The sequence below is a fragment of the Athene noctua genome, chromosome 7, assembly GCF_965140245.1.
Source record: "Athene noctua chromosome 7, bAthNoc1.hap1.1, whole genome shotgun sequence".
NCBI classification, from domain to species: domain Eukaryota; kingdom Metazoa; phylum Chordata; class Aves; order Strigiformes; family Strigidae; genus Athene; species Athene noctua.
The window spans coordinates 21,839,068-21,861,249 of NC_134043.1; the positions used below are offsets into that span (position 1 = coordinate 21,839,068).

At 36.9% G+C, this 22,182-nt stretch overlaps 1 protein-coding gene across 1 annotated transcript in view; it reads right to left on the minus strand.

The window, feature by feature from the left end:
- Positions 1–1,359: 1,359 nt before the first annotated feature.
- STK39 (serine/threonine kinase 39) overlaps positions 1,360–22,182 on the minus strand; it is a 105,873-nt gene continuing 85,050 nt past the window's right edge. The window contains exons 15-17 of the mRNA XM_074910490.1: positions 21,986–22,054; positions 6,902–6,966; positions 1,360–2,825 (exon numbers count right to left, since the gene is read on the minus strand). Of these exons, the coding sequence (XP_074766591.1) occupies positions 2,751–2,825; positions 6,902–6,966; positions 21,986–22,054 (209 nt within the window). The 3' untranslated portion in view covers positions 1,360–2,750. The remainder of the gene's footprint in view (positions 2,826–6,901; positions 6,967–21,985; positions 22,055–22,182) is intronic.

The window sequence follows — 22,182 nt, forward strand, 5'->3', positions numbered from 1 at the left end:
AGATGAGCACTTTTGACAGTTGCTACTCATATCCCAACACCTTTTCCCCAGCCTTCAGGGAGGCGTATAGTGAGTAGAACACAATTTTCATCCAATTATATATTCCCACTTCTTTATAGATCTGTGAAAGCAAGCTTCCCTGAACGTTCACTTCTTTGCCTGAAAGCTAACCAGCTAACTACTTTGAAGGTGGATTAGTCAGTACTGGTGCAACGTTTGGAGAAGCATCCATTAATGTACATAAAAATAATCTAACAGCAATGCTCTTAACCCCTTCGGATCCTGCTCAGCCACCCCATCACAGCACTGCAGGTTATCAACTGTTCCACTGGTAGATGTACATTTAAGCTCCCTTTTAATTTACTCTTACTCCCACACAAAGGTTGCTAATGAATAATTAGCTGCCAAATTGCAGCCTTCCCCCAGATCAGGCACAAAGCAGTGCCCTCACCCAGCACAGCCGAGGCAGACACTCCCTGGCCACAGATGGGTGCGAGCCCAGTGGCACAGCCTTCGCCCCATGGCTGTCACAGGTCCCCTGCCCATCTCCTCCTCCGGCTGGCCCAGGGGAGACGGGCACAAAGCGTGCACAAGCTGAGCAAAGCAAAGCATCAACCAAAGTAAGGCAAGAGATAAATGGCAGATTACAGGGCACCAAGCTAAAATACTACTGATGTGGAAGAGATACCGAGCAGACTATCAATAATGCCACACCTGCACAGACCCCCAGAGCTAAGGAAAGGCACGCCATTTTTGTCACTGAGGAAAGGCACACTTACCGTTTCTGTTTGCTGCCTTCAGCTGGCTGCAGGCCAGGCCAGGCCTGGCGCCACCACAGAACAAGGCCCTTGCACCCCACAGCGCAGCGCCCAGACCCTGTGCCCTGCCGAAGCCCCGGCCCTGGGCTGCGCAGGTCCCCACAGGAATGGCCCTGAGAGCACCACCTGCCGAGGAGCACCTGAACTGCCCCGATGAGCCTCAGCTGCGGCCACCGGCCCTGCAGCTGGGCTGGGGCAGCAGGTGCCAGCCCCAGCCCTGCCCTGGGCCCCTCTTACCATCTTCTCCATACAAACCAGCACCCCACAGGCATACAGGTCCCCCCCCAAATAACCAAATGATTTCCTGAAGTACAAACCCCTCAGGAGTCTTAAAAATGGCTTCTACAAAGCACTGGAAAGCAAGCAGTCAAGAGCAACCCTCTTCCACGAGCAAGTACACCGTGTTTTCTCCGCTTCTCCTCCCCCAGGTGCTGCTTGTAAACTAAATAAAGGCAGCAGACATTTATAACACCACCCTGCCACACAACCATCGAAATATACACAGACCATGGAAATTCAACATACAAACATATTTGTGCAATACACTTTTATTTTTTTTAACCTTTGCAGTCATCTTGGAGTAATCATCATGTAAACAGTAGGATGGGATGGGATTACATTGAGTCATATGCAAATGGCTCTAGAACACCTCAACAATTATGACAAGGCATTATAAATAACTTCTCTTAATAATATATATTTGCCATTTTCGGTACATTAAAGAGCTGCCGCTTATCTAGGATTATCTAGGAAGTAGTTTAAATTATAACCTCTGAGAAACACATCTCCAAATTTGAAAGCCTTTCTAAGCTTCGCTAGCTCCATAACATCTATGTCACAGGTTAAGCATAAGACTACTTGGGTCAGAAGTGTTTTCTTTGTAACACAGTTTTACTTGATCATTGCACAAAGCCCTATTATTTTCATTCCACCTTGGTATTTTGCAGAACTTCAAGTAAGGTTCAGTTCCGTTCTTCAAGTTTTTATCACTTGTATGAAACTGGTTTCTATCATTAAGGATAAGTTGGATCAGAGATGGACACAGTAAGCAGTCTACCTTAACGACCACAGTTCAAAGTAGTTCTAGCTCATAGACTACCCAATAAAGCATAGTCAATACTCTTAACACTTTTGCTACTGTATATCTCCTCCTTGCTCAGATAACTATATATATTCATATATATTGTACCAAATGTATGGTACTTCCAGAAAATGGAGATTATTTATTTAAGCAGCCTCAGGCACATTCTTAAAACAATGTCTGCAAGGCACCTCCCACTCCCTTGACAATCAGTTTGTGGACTGGTTTTTAGACACACAACCAACAAAAGCTTGCTAATGCCTAATTAACTAATTTCAAAAAAAACCCCTAGAAGTTACCAAATACTTCAAAGATATACCTGAAACTTTTTTAAATAATGGGAGATTAACTGCAAATAGCACATAATCGTCAAATAATTTTCTTATTACTAGGATGTGTAATGCATAAATATATGAAAAATAAAATTCACAGTCAGTTTTAAAACTAGAATTCAAGTTTGGCTAATAATTCTTAACTTTTATATTTATGTTAATTTCTAAATAGAACAGAAGCAGTATTATCAACCACAAGTACAGGTAAAATTGTATCACTCGAAGTTTATGAAAGAAGTAAGCTTGATAGAAAATTCCTTTTGTAACCAATAAATACAGCCACCTGAGTGCATTTCCACAGGCTTTTCACTTAGGGGGAATCCAAATCAACTGCTAAGAGACATTTAGTAGCATTTTGAATGTTAGCAGCAGTGGTATAGCTGTGGGCTTTGCTTGTTCTGACTTTGTGAATTGCTAGAGAATGAAGCAGAACTCAGTGTGTGGTGCATTAATTTTCCTTTGCATTTAAGCTGGCCTCTTTGCAATCTCACAATTCGGCTTGGGGTCAAGGGACAGACATCAGCTGACACTTAACTGAGCAAATCCAATCAGTTTCACTTCATCAGGAATCTCAGTGCCATCACAGCCAGAGGCCTGCAAGTACAAACAGAAATGTTTAGTATATCATGCTACAAAGGAGGATTTGACAGGCAGGCTACAAATTTTTCCCTGTATTGCCTAGTCAGCAAACACCTTACTTGAAGGAAAGCTTCCAGACTGCTTGGTGTATCCTCTGTCAGTGTCAGCCAACTGCATCCTTAATTGTAGCAAAGTCTTCTAATCAGTATTAAAAAATTATGAAAAAAATACTAGGAAATGAACACTTAAAGACCCAAATTCTTTAAGCCAAACTTTCCAGATTAGAGCCAAATTTGCTTTTTCAGGTGAGCATACTGATTTCACTCATGAAGAGCAAATAACTTACATGTATAGAATCCACCTTTTACTGCTGTGCCATAGACACCAAATGTCTCATGAGTCCAGCTATCAAGTCTGCTTGGAATACCAATCCACTGAATTTTTAAACAAGAGATTAGAGCAGTCTATGAAGAGTAAACACTAATACTTGCAAAAGGACAGGTCCTTTCTGTCAGTACAATCTAGTACTTAAAATTGTATAGTTGAGATTCTTCAGTAAAGTCTGTCACAGTACAAACTGGCACAAGTGATCAGTTCATTTTTCACAAATAACAGCAAGAATATAAAACCACCTTGCTCAGGACTGAACTGTTACCTTAAATCTGCTTTAAAAAAATTACACATGCTGTAGGCAAAATATTTTTATATTTTGATTTTTAAATACAAAATTTTCTTCTGTATGACAGAATTGACTACATTTTAAATAAAAGTTTTTTATGCATTCTTCGCCTGTGTGGTAGATCAAAATAATAATAATACAATTGTATGAACAATGTGTAATGGAAAATTACTTATGACAGATGCCTTCAGACTCTTTGGCATATCCCCCCAAAAACTTGTCAGAACAATTGGTTCACCCTATAAAAATGCTCTTGATCCTTTTATGCCTTAGTAGCAGTTGAACCCTTTAGTAGCACTGATTCATGTATGTGCAATAGAAGGAAAAGAGCTCTCAGACTGTGCACACAAGGTGTACTGAGTGACATTATCCATTGAGTTTTCATGACCAAAAATAAAATCCCTTTATACTTGTGGAAGCATTACATCAGGCTACTCCTTCAAATTTACTTTGATCACAGAGAACATAAGTTCTCTCTTCAGAGAGTATTTCACAGGTCTTATGCCAGTGAAACAGCAAGTTAAAGGTCTGAGCTCATCACCATTGGTTACTATTAAGATATCACAATGGTTTCTGGATTGGGAATTTACTGAATAAATGGAGTTTGAATTTTGCACTTAAAATACCATGATAAAAAGAGCTACTACTATTCTACATTCTAGCTAGCTATCAGTCTCCTCAAAGCCATGCTAAGTAACATATCTAGATACATACAAAATTTTAAATGCCTTCATTATCAATAAATATTCTCTAATATTTAATACCTGGAACCTATTAGCTTATATTTTGTGCATAAGTGCCACTACTATACACAAACTGCAACATAAAAGCTCAGCTCTTAGTATTTGCAATTCACTGTTTAGTGATTGAATGCATTCTTTCACACTAATGTTTTTTCCTCCCTTTTTCACATGAAAAATCCTTACATAAAATGCAAATTATGCCATGCAATAATTTTGTTTCCTTGAGTGTTGCCAAGATTACTTGTGTATTAAAGCAGCCTCCTTCCTAAAGTGTGGACAGCTGAATCCTGCAGGGAAGTCATTCTGTGTTAGCCAAGACAGCTAAGGGAGGTTTAATACAGAATGACATCATTGTAAGATCAAAGATGCACTGTTAAAAAAACATGCAAGGAGGAGATCCAACCTTAAAAACAGATTCATCCAGGAACCTCACTTTAATAACTTTCTTTACTATTTTGGCAATTTAAAGGCAAAACCAGTTAAGACAGAAGTTGTTCTTTTTTTCCCCCGAGATCAAAATACTTTCTGTTTGAATAGAAATATACCAGTAAAAACAACGTGCAAGCAGCGAAATACTAACCAGATTCCTTGTCCACAAACAGTAACTAATCCTAGACTAAAGAGCACTTTTCAATTAAATTCTCTGAATGGATATAGGATTAGCTACATGTAGACTTTGAAACCCTGTGAAATATTTACCAACAAAATGTGTTTTGATCAAGTCATATACAAGTGCTCTCAAATTCAGTGAGACCTTGCTAAGAGGTAACAAAGACTCAGTAGGGCATACAAACAAATGACAGAGTTCTCCTAGGCAACAATTAATTTAGCAACTCCACTACACAATACAGAAACAGGCCAAAACAGGACATATATAAAATTAATCCAAGGATAAGAATAAATTTGGATACTTCTTGTGGTTATGTTCTTTTCCTGGGAAGTAGGGAACTAATGCAGGAAACGTAGGTTAAAAATGTCAGGAAGAAACATAGGTTAAAAATTAACCTCAGGAATTGTTACCTAGCCAACAGAGCCTACCTTGAAAAGGAAGAAACACACTGATTTTGGATTGTCTGTTAATTCTCATTATGGCAGGCAGCAGGTTTATAACAGCACTCACTCACTGGAATGTGACACTGACTGCACCCCAGCAAGAAATCCAACTGAACCACAGAAATATCCCAATCTAAATTTTCAAGGGAATTTGTTTTCAACGTATATAAACATTAACTGGATACCATGGGATATAACATTTTGGAATCTCAAGCCTATATTTTATGTGTGTGAACTAGAAACCCAGACTTCTACAGAGTCTCTGAAGTATCTATGTATCTAAATGCTCTTGGTGAGATGACACTGACTACACAAGAAAGCTAAGTCAGATGTTTAGGCAGCAAGAGCACAGATCAGCTGCAAAAAGAGAAGCATTTGCCTTTAAGCTATATTTAGACAGTATGGGCCACAGAAACAGAACAATTTGAGTCAGATGTCCTTATTCCCTCACCCCAACCCCTTCTCAAAAGAAACGTGTAAGTCTGCTGATTTTACTGGACTTCAGAGGAAAAATGAGTCCAAATTATTTGTCCAGTTAAAGTATTCAAATCTATATTTAACATGTGACATGGGAAGAACAATTCTGAATTAATACATTATCACAAAATAGGTCACTTACTCTCTAAAAATGGCTCTCTACAGCCCATCTGAAGCAGCTGCTTTTATAAACAAAGCTGTGATTCTGGAGACCTGCGTATCTAACAGACATTCAGTCTAGTCTTTCATACACAGCTGAGTCACTCTCAGCAAGGGGTGTTGAAAGCTAATTGGTAAGAGTTTGGTATTTACATAGCTAATCATTCAATAGCTTTAGGTATGTAAATTTTTCAACTTCATTTTAGCAAGAAATAAAAACAAACAGAGCACACCAATTCTGAATTAAGTGTTTGCAATGTAGATTTATTAATATTAAATTAGAACTGTCATGATAGCATCAATATTGACCAAAATTAGGACTCATGATCCAGGGCACAGAATGCAGCACAGAAAACAGTCCCAGGCCCAAAACCAGGCTCTGATGTTGTACATACAGAAGACAGAAAGTGATGGGGAGGGAGAAACAGTAATGGAATACAGTGGGAGCATGATCAACTTGCAAGTGTGGATGGTCAATTGAAAGAAGGTTGAAAAGAAGAACTACAGAGAAGCAAGCAGTCGACAGGGAGACCTACATGCAAGAAAAATGGTGGCAGGTGTTGGAAAAAATGAGATTGGAACAAAATGTCCATTATCAGAGGACACTTCAGCCAGGGCAGAGCTGATGGGAGTGGACGAGAGTTAACCTAACAACTACAGTTTTCTCTGCTTTACTTGTTTCTGCAACTCTTCCTAAAGGTTTTCTCCCTGCAGTTTCTCACCTAAACTTCAGGCTTCCTCAGAACTCCTGTGAATGAACCTCCTTCCCCTTGCACAGTTATGGAGCTGTGTGACTGTACATATCTCTAATGTCTTGTCAAAACAGGATTTAGGGTTTTTTCTCTCACACATGGCAATTTCAATCATCTTATCCGTCAACACATTTATTCAGCAAAATAGCTGTAAATGAGAGAAAAATCCAGACTCTGTGTGAATGCTGTGATAATTAGTTTGTTTCTTCCCTTCATGCTTATACTTACCAACTTAAAAGTCAATGTTTTCAAGGCCTTTGGATCATCTACTATCTTCTGTAAGTTAGCAGCAACTGTAAAATAAAGTATGAAAAAAATACGATTTACAGAAAATTGCATTCCACATGACATCAAACCTCATGTTGAATCTTCTACACACATACAGGTCTGTAAATTACTACTTGAATCATTTAATGACTCGCTGTCGTTTGAAAGTCAGAGGGCAGTTGGGCTGCCATAAATTCTGCCTCCTTTCTTTTGCAGTCACTGATGCTATGTGACCTGATTTAGGGGAAAAAAATCTGCCTGAAAACCAAATGACAGAAGAAAGTAACTACTGATTTTCAGTTTAGTCTATTCCATAAACAATTAACAATCACACAAATGCAAGTGCAAGGAAAATGGGAGAATCACGCTGCCAAAGGTAAGCTGATGGCGGTCATAGTAGAAACATGATATACATCATGACAGTCAGGACCACCATCAGCACAAGTTTCTAGGGGAAGGCTGAGCTCACTGTCCCCTCTAACTTCTCTTTCTCCTGGTGTTGTGGTAAGGCATTAGCTGTCTTTTTCTATCTGCTAAGCCACAGAAATGTGGCGTTCAGATCACAGCTAACCCTTGCAAGAGGTTAAAACCTTCGCGGGAACAAAAGCACAGACACCAATACGATGGTTGCTACTTGTTCAACTTATTAGCTGCGCAATTGCTTTATATATGCTCCTTAAAGGGATCCACCTTAAGCATGGCTGTGTTTTGGTAACATTCTTCTTTGGTATGTTTGATTGGTTCCCTATTCTTCCCGTACATCGTGAGGTCTTCCGAGCGCCTCTCCCTACACTCCTGGCTTTATGTGTGCGCTTCTGACCTTTTTTTGGGCTGGCATTAGTACCCACACAAACTCTTGGTGATCTGTTACAGCTCACTAACAAAAGAAAAATGAACAAAAATAGGAGAGTGATATAAAAGGAGCTGATCTTTAAACTACTCTCTCAGTAAGTATGACTGAGATTTGTGATGTAACAGCAACAAACAGCTTAACTAGATCTACAGAGCCCAAGTGTCCAGAAAAGGAAGCAGTATGCCATAACAGTAGTAGCAGGAAGGGAATAATTTACTGCCTGCAAACAGGAGGGGGCAGGAAAATAATAAATCCTTTTTTTCTATCAAAACACCTAAGTCACAATTTTAATTGGTCTAGTCTTTTACAATATTGCTACTATTAATCTTGACCAGAAAATTCACTGCTTTCAGTTTTGTATGTTTACTAAACTTGCTCCCCAGCTTTGTACAGCCATAGATCCTGAGCTAACTCAGACCAAATCAATGAGGGCCTTCGTTCAAGACTGACTTCTGGGAACAAGACGTCATCAACAGGACCTCAGCATGAGATAAAGACTCCATACTTGGCAGAGTTGTTTAGACCAGATTTTTAAAAGGAAATAAACAGGTATTAAGTGGCAGACTTTTCTTAGTTCACTGAATAGGTAAGTACCGTAAAGCAGAGAAGCAAGAAACCCGATGTTGTCCATAAGTAATACTTTCCACAGAATTCATAGGGTGGAAGATACACAGCAAACATTTGCATGTTGAATGCCCTATTGCTACAAACTCAGGTTCCTACTTCCTCCATCTAACATCACAATGATAAAATTTTCACTCCTACCATGACTGATCATATAAGATTCACTGTGTAGTAACAGAAATTGGCCTCACAGAAAAAGTATAGTATTTGTCAAAGGAATTTAGAGAAGTAAACAATTAGGCTAAGCTACCACTGTTAAAGGTAAGGATTGTTTATACACTTGTAACAAATTTGACTGGGGATGAAAGGGTGCTTGAAACTAAAAACAAACCTTAAAAGCAAGCACAAGATACATTTTGTAGAGAACAATTATTGGGAATAAAAAAATTAACCTTCACAGTTAAATGAACTCAACTACAGGCACTACAACAGAAAGTATTTACGTCTTTAAAGCTTCATTATTCATAATCTTCTTTATTCTAGTCATTAAAAACAGTTATTATTTTAATCGCACAACTCTACTTCCACAATCAGTAAGTCAATTTTAATCCAATACCTCCTACCTGATAAAATACATGCAAATACAGATAATGCCTTTCCTTACAATTAATACTTAGAACCTCATAAGCAGGCAAAAGAGGAGTGTTCAGTCTCATAGCTCCTAAAGCCAGGATAGAATAGCTTCAATTTTTATGTGTTAAAAATCTATAAAATAGGATCATGTACTCAAGAGCAGCTCTGGCTTATCCAAATCCCCGTAAAACTTTTTTTTTTTTAAAAAAAAAAAAAGAAAAAAAAAAAAAAAAAAAAAAAAAAGGCAAATTCTCCAGCTAGTGTTGGCTGGCTTCACTGAAATGGAGACACAGTGCTACAAAACCAGATGAGAGTTGGGTCTTCAATCCAAAGATTTTTACATTCACCTTTTACAAAATGTTACAATCAGATGAACTTCAAATGCACACTCGACTTCGTGAGGGGCAGCCTTTCATTTAATGTTGAGCAGCTGTAGAACAACTCAGGCAAGTTAGCATGCTGCTTGGCTATTTTGCCTGAATGCACATGCAAACAGCAGCCCATTATCAGCAAGTGTTTAAATACAGTGGAAAGCAGCACTGAGGACTGCACAAGTGATATCAATGTCTTAAAAAACCCTAACCTTCCTGCTGATTCTTTAACAGGGAAGAAATTAATATTTTCAAAGCAAAAATAGCAAAATACAAACTAGCAATATATGTAAATAGTTAATTTTAATTACCTTTTTTTGTTGTTAATTAAACACCATAACAGATAGGACTTATATTTTAGATGGATATCCTTCTTCAAGTAAACTGCTTTTCAAAGAACGGTGCTCACTGAAAGGCTACAGAGCCAGTTTTATTTGTTCTCTTGTCTTTACTTTTAACAGGAACACAAGGCAAAAGCTTTAACATACAAAATGCTAGAGAAACACCTGAAGCCAGAATATGAAATATTCTTTATTTCTTTATATATTCTTTATATGAAATATTCTTTATTTTTCCTTCTCTGATAGGCTATAACTGGAGTAGGATATGTTCAATCAAACAAAAAGATTAGGAAGATTTAAGGGAATAATGCCAGATGTTTTCAGGCTGCGCTTGAAAATGAGAAGGCAGACCTGCAAAGAGTCTATAACATTAGAATACAAGTTTACAGAAACAATAGTCACACCTGAAGTTTCCTACAGAAAGATCTTTTCCATTTCAATTATACACATTCAGCATTTTTCAAGTAAAACCAGCATTTCACCTGTGACTTTTGGTATTCTGTATTTTACATTTTCTGGTCTTTACAGAATGGCAATAAAAATGATTTTGTAAAAATAATGTCATTAATCCCATTAAATCAAGGCACTGTAAATGTGAATCCCTCAAAGGCCTGCTCTTTCTGCAACGTCTGAAAGCATAAGTAATTAACATCAACTAGAACCAAATTTGTGAGTGTAATTACCTAGCAAAACCATACAGTCCTCCTGGTATCTATTTTATTTTTCTAACTCCTTGCTTTTGTTTTGCTAGGTCTTGTCCTTATTTAGGCTTCAAAGCCAACAATTAAAGCCAGCTGTCTGAATTTGGATACCTAACTCTGAATTTCAGGAAACTACTTAAAACGGTTCTTCTTTTCTCAGAGATGGGAAAATCACCCTGTTCACCTTAGTGTAAGCCAAGGGTTCTAGGACCTCAGAAGTACATCGCTCTGCACCTAAACACCTTGAAGATCTGGGGTCAACGGGTAACTGGAATCTTTTGGAGCCTGATACAGTCACCTAGGAAAACCAGCAATAACCCATGAACTGCAGGTATCCATGGCCTCTTTAGTTTAGTTAATTTCTTTTAGCAATAGAGCCAGCAGCACAGGCAGCAGAAGCCATGCAAGCAGTTGAAAGTACTTTCGGAAAGCCAGCCTGCAGTGCCTTCCCGTTATTTCTCCAGAAAGTCTGGGGATCATGTCTTAATTACAGTAAAGACATCCTCAAAATTGGAATACTCATCCTAGCTTAATTTAATTGCATTTAAAGTATCAGTTGCATTAAATATAACTGACTTGCCACTCTTAGGAATATACTTCTAAAAATTTACTAAACCTACACAGTTTGGACCACTAAGTAAGCAGTCTTCTGAAAGACACCAAGAAATTCATGCCAGACATATGCTCACAACACTAAACAATGTTCTCACACACAAGCAGTTGCTGCTACTGTTCAGCCCTATTCAGAATTACTGATTGCAGCAGGCAAGAAAGAAAAACAATTATTTTAAGTGGAACTGCTATTAGACTTTACTGATGAGTGTTTCCCCCAGGTACTAAATTTGGACTTTTCATCAAGGAAAATGATTTACTAGGTTGAAACTCACTAACCATCCTAGTCCAGTTCATATACAAAGTTTTAATAATCCTAAATAGAAAAATAAGCTTAAAAAAAGAAAAATAAGCCTAAAATTTCTAAATGCAGATGAACGCAACCACATCAGCACAAACTACGGAGGAAAATAACCATTCCACTCTCACCATGTCTCCCTCTCTCATGCTCCCAAGCAAGTCAGCGTACAAAGTAAATTTAATACACTGACATTCTCCCTCAGGTGAAAAGGAGTTTCACATTAGGAGTTTCTAGAGAGATGGGAATTGTTCTCTCCACTGATACTTAAATTATTTCGAAAAGTGGAGAGCATTGTAAAATATACGTCTCTGGATTCTACTTTACACTTTATCTCCAAGTTAAGTATACTACAGTTCCTATTGACAAAGCCATTTTTCTTTGAAGTACTCTGAAGTCATGCCTACGATGTTGTACTTCTGGAATTCACAGTAGATAGTTTGCCTGGAAGCAGCACTAATTGACAATTTCAAATCCTGCTGGGAATTCACTGTTTCTACAAGGCCTGGATACACTAGACTCAACTTTATTTTGCAGAGTGTTTTCTCAGGAAATTATGGCCATACTCCTATAAAAGTCAGAAGAAGAAACATGACCAAGATAACTACAAGAAAAAATTAAGTGGTGATGGAAAAACCTTTGCCAGCAGTAACCTCAAGTAAATAGAGTATACTTCAAATCATGCCTTGGAGCAAAAGTCCTCTTCAAATGTTAGCAACAGTTAGCACAATAGGCTTTTTGTTGTTTACAACAATAAATGAGGTGCCATTCTGCTTTTTTTCAGAAATGTTCTGAAGGACATATAATCAGCCTATGTACTACAAATCATTCCAGGTTCTTCTGCAGGTTTTGCTCAGTGACAAATGGTTGCGCCACTGAAAGTAAGTGTCTGCACTTGCAGAACACGCAATAGGATAAAAGGTCAAACCCAGCATACAAATATACACAACATAGGTTGCTAATTGCAGATGTAATAAATAAAAAACCCCATGTAACCACAGTCCTCTAGCACGCATATTTATGAAGCATATACTACAAATCACTTTTTGCTCTATGACAATTTTGGCCAACCACATCAGTTGTAATTTTTTAAGTAAGTGATCAATATAACCTGAGGTAACAGAAAAATAAAGGCCATTTTCAAGATCACAAATAAATATAATAACCATACTTTGGGCAGTCTTAAATAGCTGTTTTGCTCCTGTAATGTGACAGGACTCTGCCTGGTGATTTAGAATTCTTAACACAGCATGAAACCTAACCCTAATGGCTTCTGAAGAGGGAAAACTTCTGGAAAAGTTAAAATTAATGAGACAGTAAATAAAGCTATATGAAGTACAGTAGAACTATTTCCAGTACAATAACAACCCAGCCAACTGAGCCAGAACCATCTGGCATAAACAGAGACACAAGTAGAATCTAAAGCTTGAGATTTTATTTCTGGGGTGCTCTCAAAAGAATAATGATTCATCTGCTTTTCCATTTTGAAAAGAATGGATGGGAAGCCTCTGACAGTATGCTTAGGTTCAACAGTTTGCAAAGCTATTGCATATTGTAATCCTGAAATTCAGATATGAGGAAAGGGAAAACGTTATTCAGACACAAAATTACTGTCACCAAAAAAAAAAACAAAAAAAAAAAACAAAAACCAAAAAAAAAAAACACAACCAACTGAAAAATTCTAAGTTCGGAGAGAATGAAAAATATTTGTAATAAGTGAAAAGTGAAATAATTTTTATGTAGACCAAAACTTGGTCTATGAGAAATAGCCACCTTCAACTGCTATCTACTTCATCAACAGTGTTGCTGTTAGAGACACCAAACTCAAAGCTCCACAGATTTATTGGCTTTCCTGCTGATTGTTTCAAATACTACCTCTTCCTCAACTCTAGGCAGCTGTTTTGCCACCTTCATGTGATACTTAGAGTTCTACATAATTAAGTGCCTTGGGAGTCTGGTGATTTGAGGATTAATGCTGTATTCTCATGCATGGGTCTTAGGAAGGAGGATGCCTGAGTGACACAGGATACTTTTCGATGGAATTATCACTCCCAAAAATTCATTTGCTAGTAGGGCTTTCCTCCAAAGGGCTGAATTTATTATGCATGCTCTTGAGGCAGTTTCACACACTGCGAGAGGTTCATTGCAATATATACATTCATTTATATTTCATACTACACAGTGGTTTTCATGCATTTGCAAGTTTGTAACAAAATCAAAACTAAGTTTTAAAAGCTAGCTAGCACTGGATCATAATACATTATGCAAGCAATCAAAGCAATCAATCTTTAGAGTTTTTGGTAACAATTCTTCCAGATCTCTGGTTTTCTTACTATTGTCTAATATTATCTAATAGCGCACAAACGGTCTGCCTGAAAGGCTTTTCAAAGAGAGGTCAAAAAGGTCTTTTAAGTGTAGCATGATTTCATTAGTTCACCCATTCAGAATGCTAATCATAAAATCCCTTTTGTTTATGTTGCTTGAGAACAGTGGTAAGGGAAATATTAAAGTATTTTGAGATACGTGACAGCTAACTAACAAGTGTATATTGCTAGAGGACTGCAAGAGCTAGACATGATTCTTATAAGCAAGAAATAAAAGAAAATAGAAAGATTAACAGCAAGCCTGGCTTCTCTTCTGAGGAAGCTATTGGACACAGATAAGGCAGAAACATTAAAAACATTCAGAAATGTATTATTTATGAAGAGGTTGTCATTAGGAATTTATCAAAGAAAGATTAAGGCTCACAAATTTGTCTGAATTCTCAAAGTACGTTGCTGAATCAGTAGATGTAGATAAAGACAGTCGCAACTATCTCCATTTCAACATTTGATACTTTAATATCTAACAGCTTGATTTGCAGCCTCACAATCAGAAAACACAGATTAAAGAGGACAGCTACAGGACAACATAAGGCCAAAGCAGTTCTGCCTTGAAAGGAACACTGGGAGACTGAAAAAGGTCTACAGCACCCTTACGAACAGGACTACAATTTCACAGTGCAATTCCCATAGCTTAAAGTAATTATTAAAAGCACTTGAGCCTTGTGGTTCATATGAGTTCTGAGCAATACTGTAAGCATGATAAACCCAGGAATATATGCTGCTTCATGTGTGTATGAAGTACCAAGCATGAGGAAGAACTGCAGTAAGTAAAACCATCCTTAGCTCCCAAAGAATGGCCCAACATACAGACACAGTAGAAAGGAGGCAAGAAATACTTCAAATTATGCACAGAATACTCATAGGCACAGGTTGTATGACCTCTGGTGAGTACCAAAATCTGTGCTGATTTAACGTGGGTATTAATTAATTTATTCTATACAGAAAACCAATGTTGAGGCTAGTTCACATCTTTTGAGACATTTTTGAGGACATGAAATAGTAGTTTGGCATCAGGGTATCTTGTTCCAAAAAAGGAGGTGGGGGGAGGAAAGTGGGTCCAAAGTTTTAAAAACTAACCAGTTATGCCATGTTATTCAAGAGTAGAACAGGCAAAGACATGGAAGAGACAAAAGGGTCAACATCCCTGATTGACAGACAAATAAAATATTTATCCTTGCTCAAACTGAAAAAATTAAAGAGTTTATGGAATAACAGTAGACCTCAAATATCTTAAGATCCATTAAGTTGGGGTATTTTGGGTATTAATACCAAGGGGTCACTGACAAAAACTGGAAAACCGAGAACTGATAAAGTAATATATAAGATTTCATTTTTCTGTAGGTAAATAATGGAAAAATTCTCACCCAATAGAAGCAGTATATTTTATGAAACAGAAGCACTGTATCAAAATGGAACATGAAATAAGTTAGTGCTATAAGTCTACCTATCTCAGTTCCAATAACACATTATTAAACTCCCAAATTCTCAACTATTTAGTATGGATATCTGATCCCAAGGTAATGTTCTACATTCTACAACTGGGGGGGGGAGGGAGGGAGGGGGGGGGAAGAAAAAAGACTGAAATGATGATAACTGGTTTTATGGATTAAATTAAAATATTAATATAATTGGCAAATTGTACCTTTTTACCAGAAACTTATGAAAAAATAGAAGGTTCATATTTCAGATTGATTTTTTTCTGCGCCCCCCCCCCCCCAAAGTATGTGAAGAACACTCAGGCAAACCACTGCACAATTAAAACAAAGTGCTATAAAAAGGTAGGTATAATATATTTGGCTACTTAAATGCATATCTATTTCAGACCTTGATTCTTCGTGTGTCTAATGGGGTAGATTATCCAGGAAGATGAGGGAGGAGTATATACAGATTTCACAATTTCCTTTTCATTTTGAGAAAAGCATTTTGATAATCATGAGCATTCTAAACCTCAGTCTAGTCTCAAATGAACATTTAAAATAAAAATTTAGAACTGCTGCCCAACATTGCTAGTAGGAATATTTAACAAGCCTGGGATATTACAGTAAATTGTGCTCATAAATTCTCTATACAAAAGAATGAGTCAGAGTACAAGGTTGAAAAAATCATTTGCCAGTGTCTGAATGTAAAAAGGAAGTGCTAGCTTTCAGACAAAGGTTTTGACAACAGTTTGATAGTCATCAATATATTGAAGACAGCTCTAACAAATACCTTCATCATGGCGCATTAAAGTTGAAATGTAGGTCTATGCAGAAATAAGGCAGGTCACATTCTGTTATGCATATTATTACTTTCTAATCTCCTCTCCCCATCAGATCTTCACAACTTCTCCTGTCCTGAGTTCTGCTATGAATTATAGATATTGTTCTGACAAAACTATTAAGAAGATGAAATAGCAGCCAGACTACTTCAATACCTTATATCTGAAACTTGAAACAAGGAAAAATATATTTAGAAAAGACTCCCTGATGTGCAGGAGTTAGGTTCTGAAATAGACTACCTCCAGTTTGAAGAACCTCGATAAATCCTTATTTTGACATACTAACCACTTGCAGAGAAGTGAATGCCAAGGAAACAAATAACAGCAACTAAATTACTACTGAGAAGAGAAACATTACTTACATTGCTGTCTTTGCAATTTCTGATTCAAATTCACAGTTATCTTTTATTTATTTATTTATTTAACTAGAAAGAAAAGACCTCAAAACACAATTCAGACGTATGAGAACAGGGAATACACTTCAAGCCTAAGAGTTTATCACCTCCTGTATCAGGTGAAACCCTGACTAAACCCACTAATAAACAGACGGATTTATTCCTCATTTACACAGTTAAGTAGGAAATGGCGGGCTGCATACTAAAAAAAGGAACTTTCTTTCAAGGCAACTGTCAATTTACCTTTTGTTTCTCTTAAAGTAACTAAAAATTATTTACTTGATCATGGCTATAATATTATCACATTTACTGTGATACATGAGTACGTGTGGAAAATAATTTGCACACTTGGAGAATTTCTTACATCACATATTTATAGTTCTGCCACAAACATGATTACAGCAGTAACTGTAACAGTGGTGTTATCCACCTAACACAATATTGTTTTTTTCACCTTGAACCTCTAAGTTCCTACCACACTGAAAAGTCAGCAAGGTGGGAACTTGCATGAACCCAGCCAGTTTCACACAACATGCTTTCTCAAGTGCACCTTTTATGTACAACACATATAGATAAAATAACTTTGAAGGTGCAATTAGATGCAAAGCTTGATTACCTGCGGGTGTACCTCAAGCTTCCAAAAATCCCAGCAGTCTAGTCATTATGAGTCACCCTTCAGTGCATTAGCTCTAAATGAGCCAGATGTGTTGAAATATTTAAGTCCTTAGTTAAACCCTGGGGATTTTAGAGATATTCTCCTATCTGTAATACATGTGCATATCTTGCTAGAGAGATAAGAAGTTATATGCACAAACTGAAGGCACAAGAGTTTCTACAAAATGCATTAAAATACAATCAGGTTTTCATTAAATCTATAAGTTTCCTTTCTGGATAATACATTAAAAAGCAAACACAAAGTATTTAGTCTATAATTTGAAATTAATTGTTGGGGTATTTAAAGGGATTTTCTCATTACAAAGTTTATGGGTACACTGAGCTTTGGAACATATAAAAAATTCAGATATTTTACTCAGTTTGAACCACAAGAATAAACAGACACATGAAAAAACAAAACTTCTAATAAATTCCCTCAAAGGTTACAAAGATCAGTGAATCTCAAAACATTACTGATACTAAATAACAAACCAATGCTGCTTTTAAATGGTAGTGCTATCCAAGTCACCTACACATAGCAACATTACTGCTCTTTGAGGACATAAATTAATGCAGTATGTTTTCTACTCGTGCAGCACTATCCCATTTTCTGATTACAGGAAGATAAGCCAGAATTAGCTGAACAAAAGCCATCACTTCATTCCATTTCAAAGATGATTAGTCTTACAAGACAGCATCATGAACTAGGTATAAGCAAACGCAGAGCCAAACCAAAAAAAGCAAAAGGATATTCACTGTGTAACTCTGTGACTTTTCTATGAACTGGATTATCAGTGCCACTGTGAGTTAAAATTTTACAGACAGTATACCAACAAACTGGTTAGTTGGTTCTGCTGTTTCATCTTTCCATTTTAGTATGAAAGTACCTTCGACATCAGCAGACATGGTACCATAAGACAGTCAGCTGTTTCAATTTCAAATGCTTTAATACTGTGATTGATTGAGATCTGTATATATTACTTACTGTTTAACATTCCTTGAAATAATGTCATCCTAGATATGGTCAGACACACGTTCTCTGCACTCGTGGCCAAATAACCCATCCACAGCCATGACTTTTTTCTTCTAGAAAAAAGTTGAGTCTACTTATCACAATAACTGCACCACATAAAAACCCTATTACGTGCCCCCCCCAGCCCCCCCCAAATAATCCACAACCCCAAAACTCGTAGTCAAACTATTATATATTCATATTTCTAAGAAAACATTCCCTATGTTGATGAAACAGCTTGCTACTTTCAAAATATGATCTCATTTCAAAATACGATCTATTGGGTTTTCAGCTGGTTCTTCTAAACACATTAGGCATTTCAGCAGGAAGCTTTTGTTTTGACTGACTAAAAGCTGGTTACTAAGTGGATACCTGGATCTGGCTCCAACACCAAAGTCATGTATGCATTTATTAGTAGTTAATGTCTGGTATATTTAAAAGCGAAGCTATGTTTTCCAAGACGCTCAAGATATTCACAGATATTTTTTGACAAAAATAACCTAAAATAAAGGTACATTAATAAAGTGAAGGGTAACTGCACATTTCTTGATGGCATGGATATCAAGGCTTTTATTTAAGCAGTATTCAGGAAGGAAAGGTGTTTTTTTTAATATATACTGCAATTTCATAACTGCAAATACACCTTTAGGTTCTTAAATTTAAGAAAGCCTCTAGAAGATTAACTATAGCCTAAGTCTTCGCTGAAATTATATGCACACTGTATACACCAATGACATATCATTGCAACTGTGTGATTTTCAACATAACTGACTGTTGATATGATTTGAGTTTCCTTTATGGCATCAAAACTATAATAAAGCATTACTAAATGAATATTTACTAGCTAATATACATATATTGCATATACACACAGAGATATATTTCAGCTCAAGATGTATTTTGAAAATATTCCACACCTTTCATATGATTTGACATCGCTATTTCAGTACTGCATAAAAATACCTTACCAGATAGATACCAATGGCTACATATAGGCTCCAAGACTCATTCCCCTCTGCAAACGCAAACTCTAGTCTGCTTTTAGATGAAACTCTCTGCACTGACTCCCTTGATCTGGGGACCTCCTGCAAAACAATGCTACTGTTAATATGAACAGAAACCAGTCAATTTCAGCCAGAATTGAACATGCAAGATGGGATTTTTGCTTCTCTGCAGAACAGGTAGCTGAACTTATTGCTTATGAGAATGGACGTCTTCCTGAGAAGCCTGCGTTAAGTGAAGCAAATCCGGCAAGCCTCAAAAGGTGAAGCGTGTTGATGCTTAGCAGCAAATTCTATAGAACTTCCATGTCAGCTGGTCCCCACTAACCGCTTCAGCTCCCTTTCCACAACAGTTTTTGCTGACTCCTATTCAAGTGAACTTTCAGAAAATCAGCTGTTAAGCCAACAAATTGTCAAGTTCAAAGTAAGCACAGGTATTTTCCTCCTTCTTTTTTTTCCCAGCCTCTGCATGTTCCAACATCCATTAAAAGAAACTACGGGAACAACTTTTATGAGACTATCTCAGAACTTCATTTTCATTCATGTTATGGAGGCTGAATTTCTGCATGCTTCAGCTGAAAAGTGAAAGGTAATTTATCAGCTGCTTTCAATCTGGAAGCTAATGGAATCAGTTCTTCTGATGAAGAAGGTTAACCATGCTCTTCTATACTATTCCCCCTCTTCCTATATAGGAAGATTTTAAACCTTTTGAGTGAACAAGGTGGCAAAATCATTTTACACAGAAAATTAATTTTGTAAGCAGATTTCTATTTTCAGCACCATCTGGTCTCTTATATGACCTACTGCTTTAAACTAAGGGAAATGAAATATTTCTTAGGACTGCACTGCCAGAGTGAAATTCTGAAATGTGAAATAATCTGCCTGCATGTAAGTTGTTTTATTCCGTGCTCATACAACATTTAGCCCGTTTTCCCAAAGCAAATCACAAACGTATTCCAACTTAAGTCCAACTTTGGGTTTTTTTTTAAATTAAAAGTAAAATCACATTCAGCAAAACTTGTCTTTCAGTAAAGCATGAAATCTAAAGTAATTTTTTAGGAAGGTAACTTGAAAACTTGAACAACTTCACAGGTGAAGCAGACAGAAGTGAAAGTTATAGTGCGGCGTCATGCAAGAATTTGTGCCTGTGGAACTTGACGTACATTACAACATTACAGAAAAATTAACACCTACACTGATTATAATTAATGAAACCTCATTTAAGTTGAATGCTTTCATTACATACAAGAAAATTTATTTCCTTACTTTTTTTTAATAACACAATAAAAAGATACACAGGAAAGAACAGAAGGGACATCACCATAGTGCTAAAAATCAAAGTCTGGTGCAATTCAAAGCAGGAACTAAGCAAGGAAATAAACTTTTACTATTAACTAGACTGTATATCTAATCAAGCCTGGTAAGGAAAACCTTATTTATTTAAATACTTGTGCTTCTCCAGGGACCAAAGTCCTATCACTAAAGCCATGAGAGGTATCTGTCTTCATTTGCCCTTCCCCCATCACTCCCTCTGAAAGATAATTAATCCCATTCATGGTGCCATTGCCATAGAAGTACTGACATTTTGCACTAGAAGAGAGCTTTGCAGCAAAGGGAGAAGGGAGGAGCAAGGAACAGAAAAGGGGTCTCACTGGGTCCTAGCAGGATTTCCACTGCTTCTGTGCAACAAAGAGTGCCAGGCAGGTGGAATAACCAACAGATAACAGTTCTTCTCTTAGCCAAAAAAAAAAAAAAAAAAAAAAAAAGACATTATTTCTAAAGTAAGGTATCTTGTGACAATGAAAATTCTAACAAAAATATCATCAGCAGTATGGCAGTAACATTTTTCATACTGGCAACAAACTAAGTCCAAGCTACCTCTCTCACCCAAACCCTTATAACAACAGCACAACAGAATTGGCTATACAAGGAGAGTGCATGCTAGTATGGACCATCTGCAAACCTCACCTAGATACTTCTTTAGAAATTAAAATAAAAGCATAGGTAAGGCTTTTGTTTCTTAGATCAGCTAGAAAAAACCTGTATTCTGAACATACAAAAGAAAAAAGTATTGGCTTCTCTCTGAAACACTTCAGCTACCCTGCAAATGCACTGAGAATGTATTTAGTTAATCTTCCAGGCAAGTCACATGAATTTAAAGATTTGTAAAACACTCTCCATACCACTGAGTTTGGTAACGATATCTGAACCAATTGACATTAACTTGTTTGACTGCAACACAAAGGCTGATTTGCTAGTATTCTTCGATTCAGTTCTCACACATTTAGCATCTACTAGCCTTTCCTGTGATTTTGGTAACTGTGTATCTACTGGACTTGAGCAACCAGAAGAAAAGGAGGATCTGTGGGGAAATAAGCACTTTCAAATTAAACATCTTTCTTAGGCACTGAACTTCATTTTTTTAAAAGTTTAAAAATTACTGAAGCACAGAATAGAAAAATAGAGAAATATATTTCCTCTCAGAAGCCAGAAATATTTGTTTGGGGTTTTTTTTGTTGGTTTTGTTTGGTTTTTTTAACCACAGAAATAATCTCCAGGTGCAATTTCCATAGATCCTAAACTATGGCTCGCTTCTAGTACCATGAACCCAAGCAGAATACTTACTAATTTCAGAGCTGCCAAAGCATACTTTGCAAAATCCTACTGCAAAATCATTTTATTGTTAAACAAAAAAAAATAGCACAAAAATGATGAATCATCGAATTGTAAATAATCCTTCAGGAGATCTACATTATATCATGCCTCTCAAACCACTGAAGAGTTCTGACTTCCAAAAGCAATCCTTGGACTGGTATCAAAATTGGCTAGTTGATTGAACTATGCACACATGAGAGCAAAATTAGAACAAAAAGGATTTTGTGAAAATCAGCATTAGAGAAAACATTTTTCACATCCATTTAACACAAACTTGTCACAAGAGCATAATTGCAAACAAAAATGTAATTTACCTATAACTACATCATGGCCATCAACCAGGCCTGCAGAGAACAGCTCCTGAGAAACGCCATCTGCTGTGTCTGTCCAAAAGGTGAAATGAATAAGTATGAGAGCCCACAAAAACCACAAAAAGTATCAGTCATCCAATGCAATTTAACAAAAAAATATATTTTAATTCCAAAACACCCATGGAGGCAGGCTTGAATTC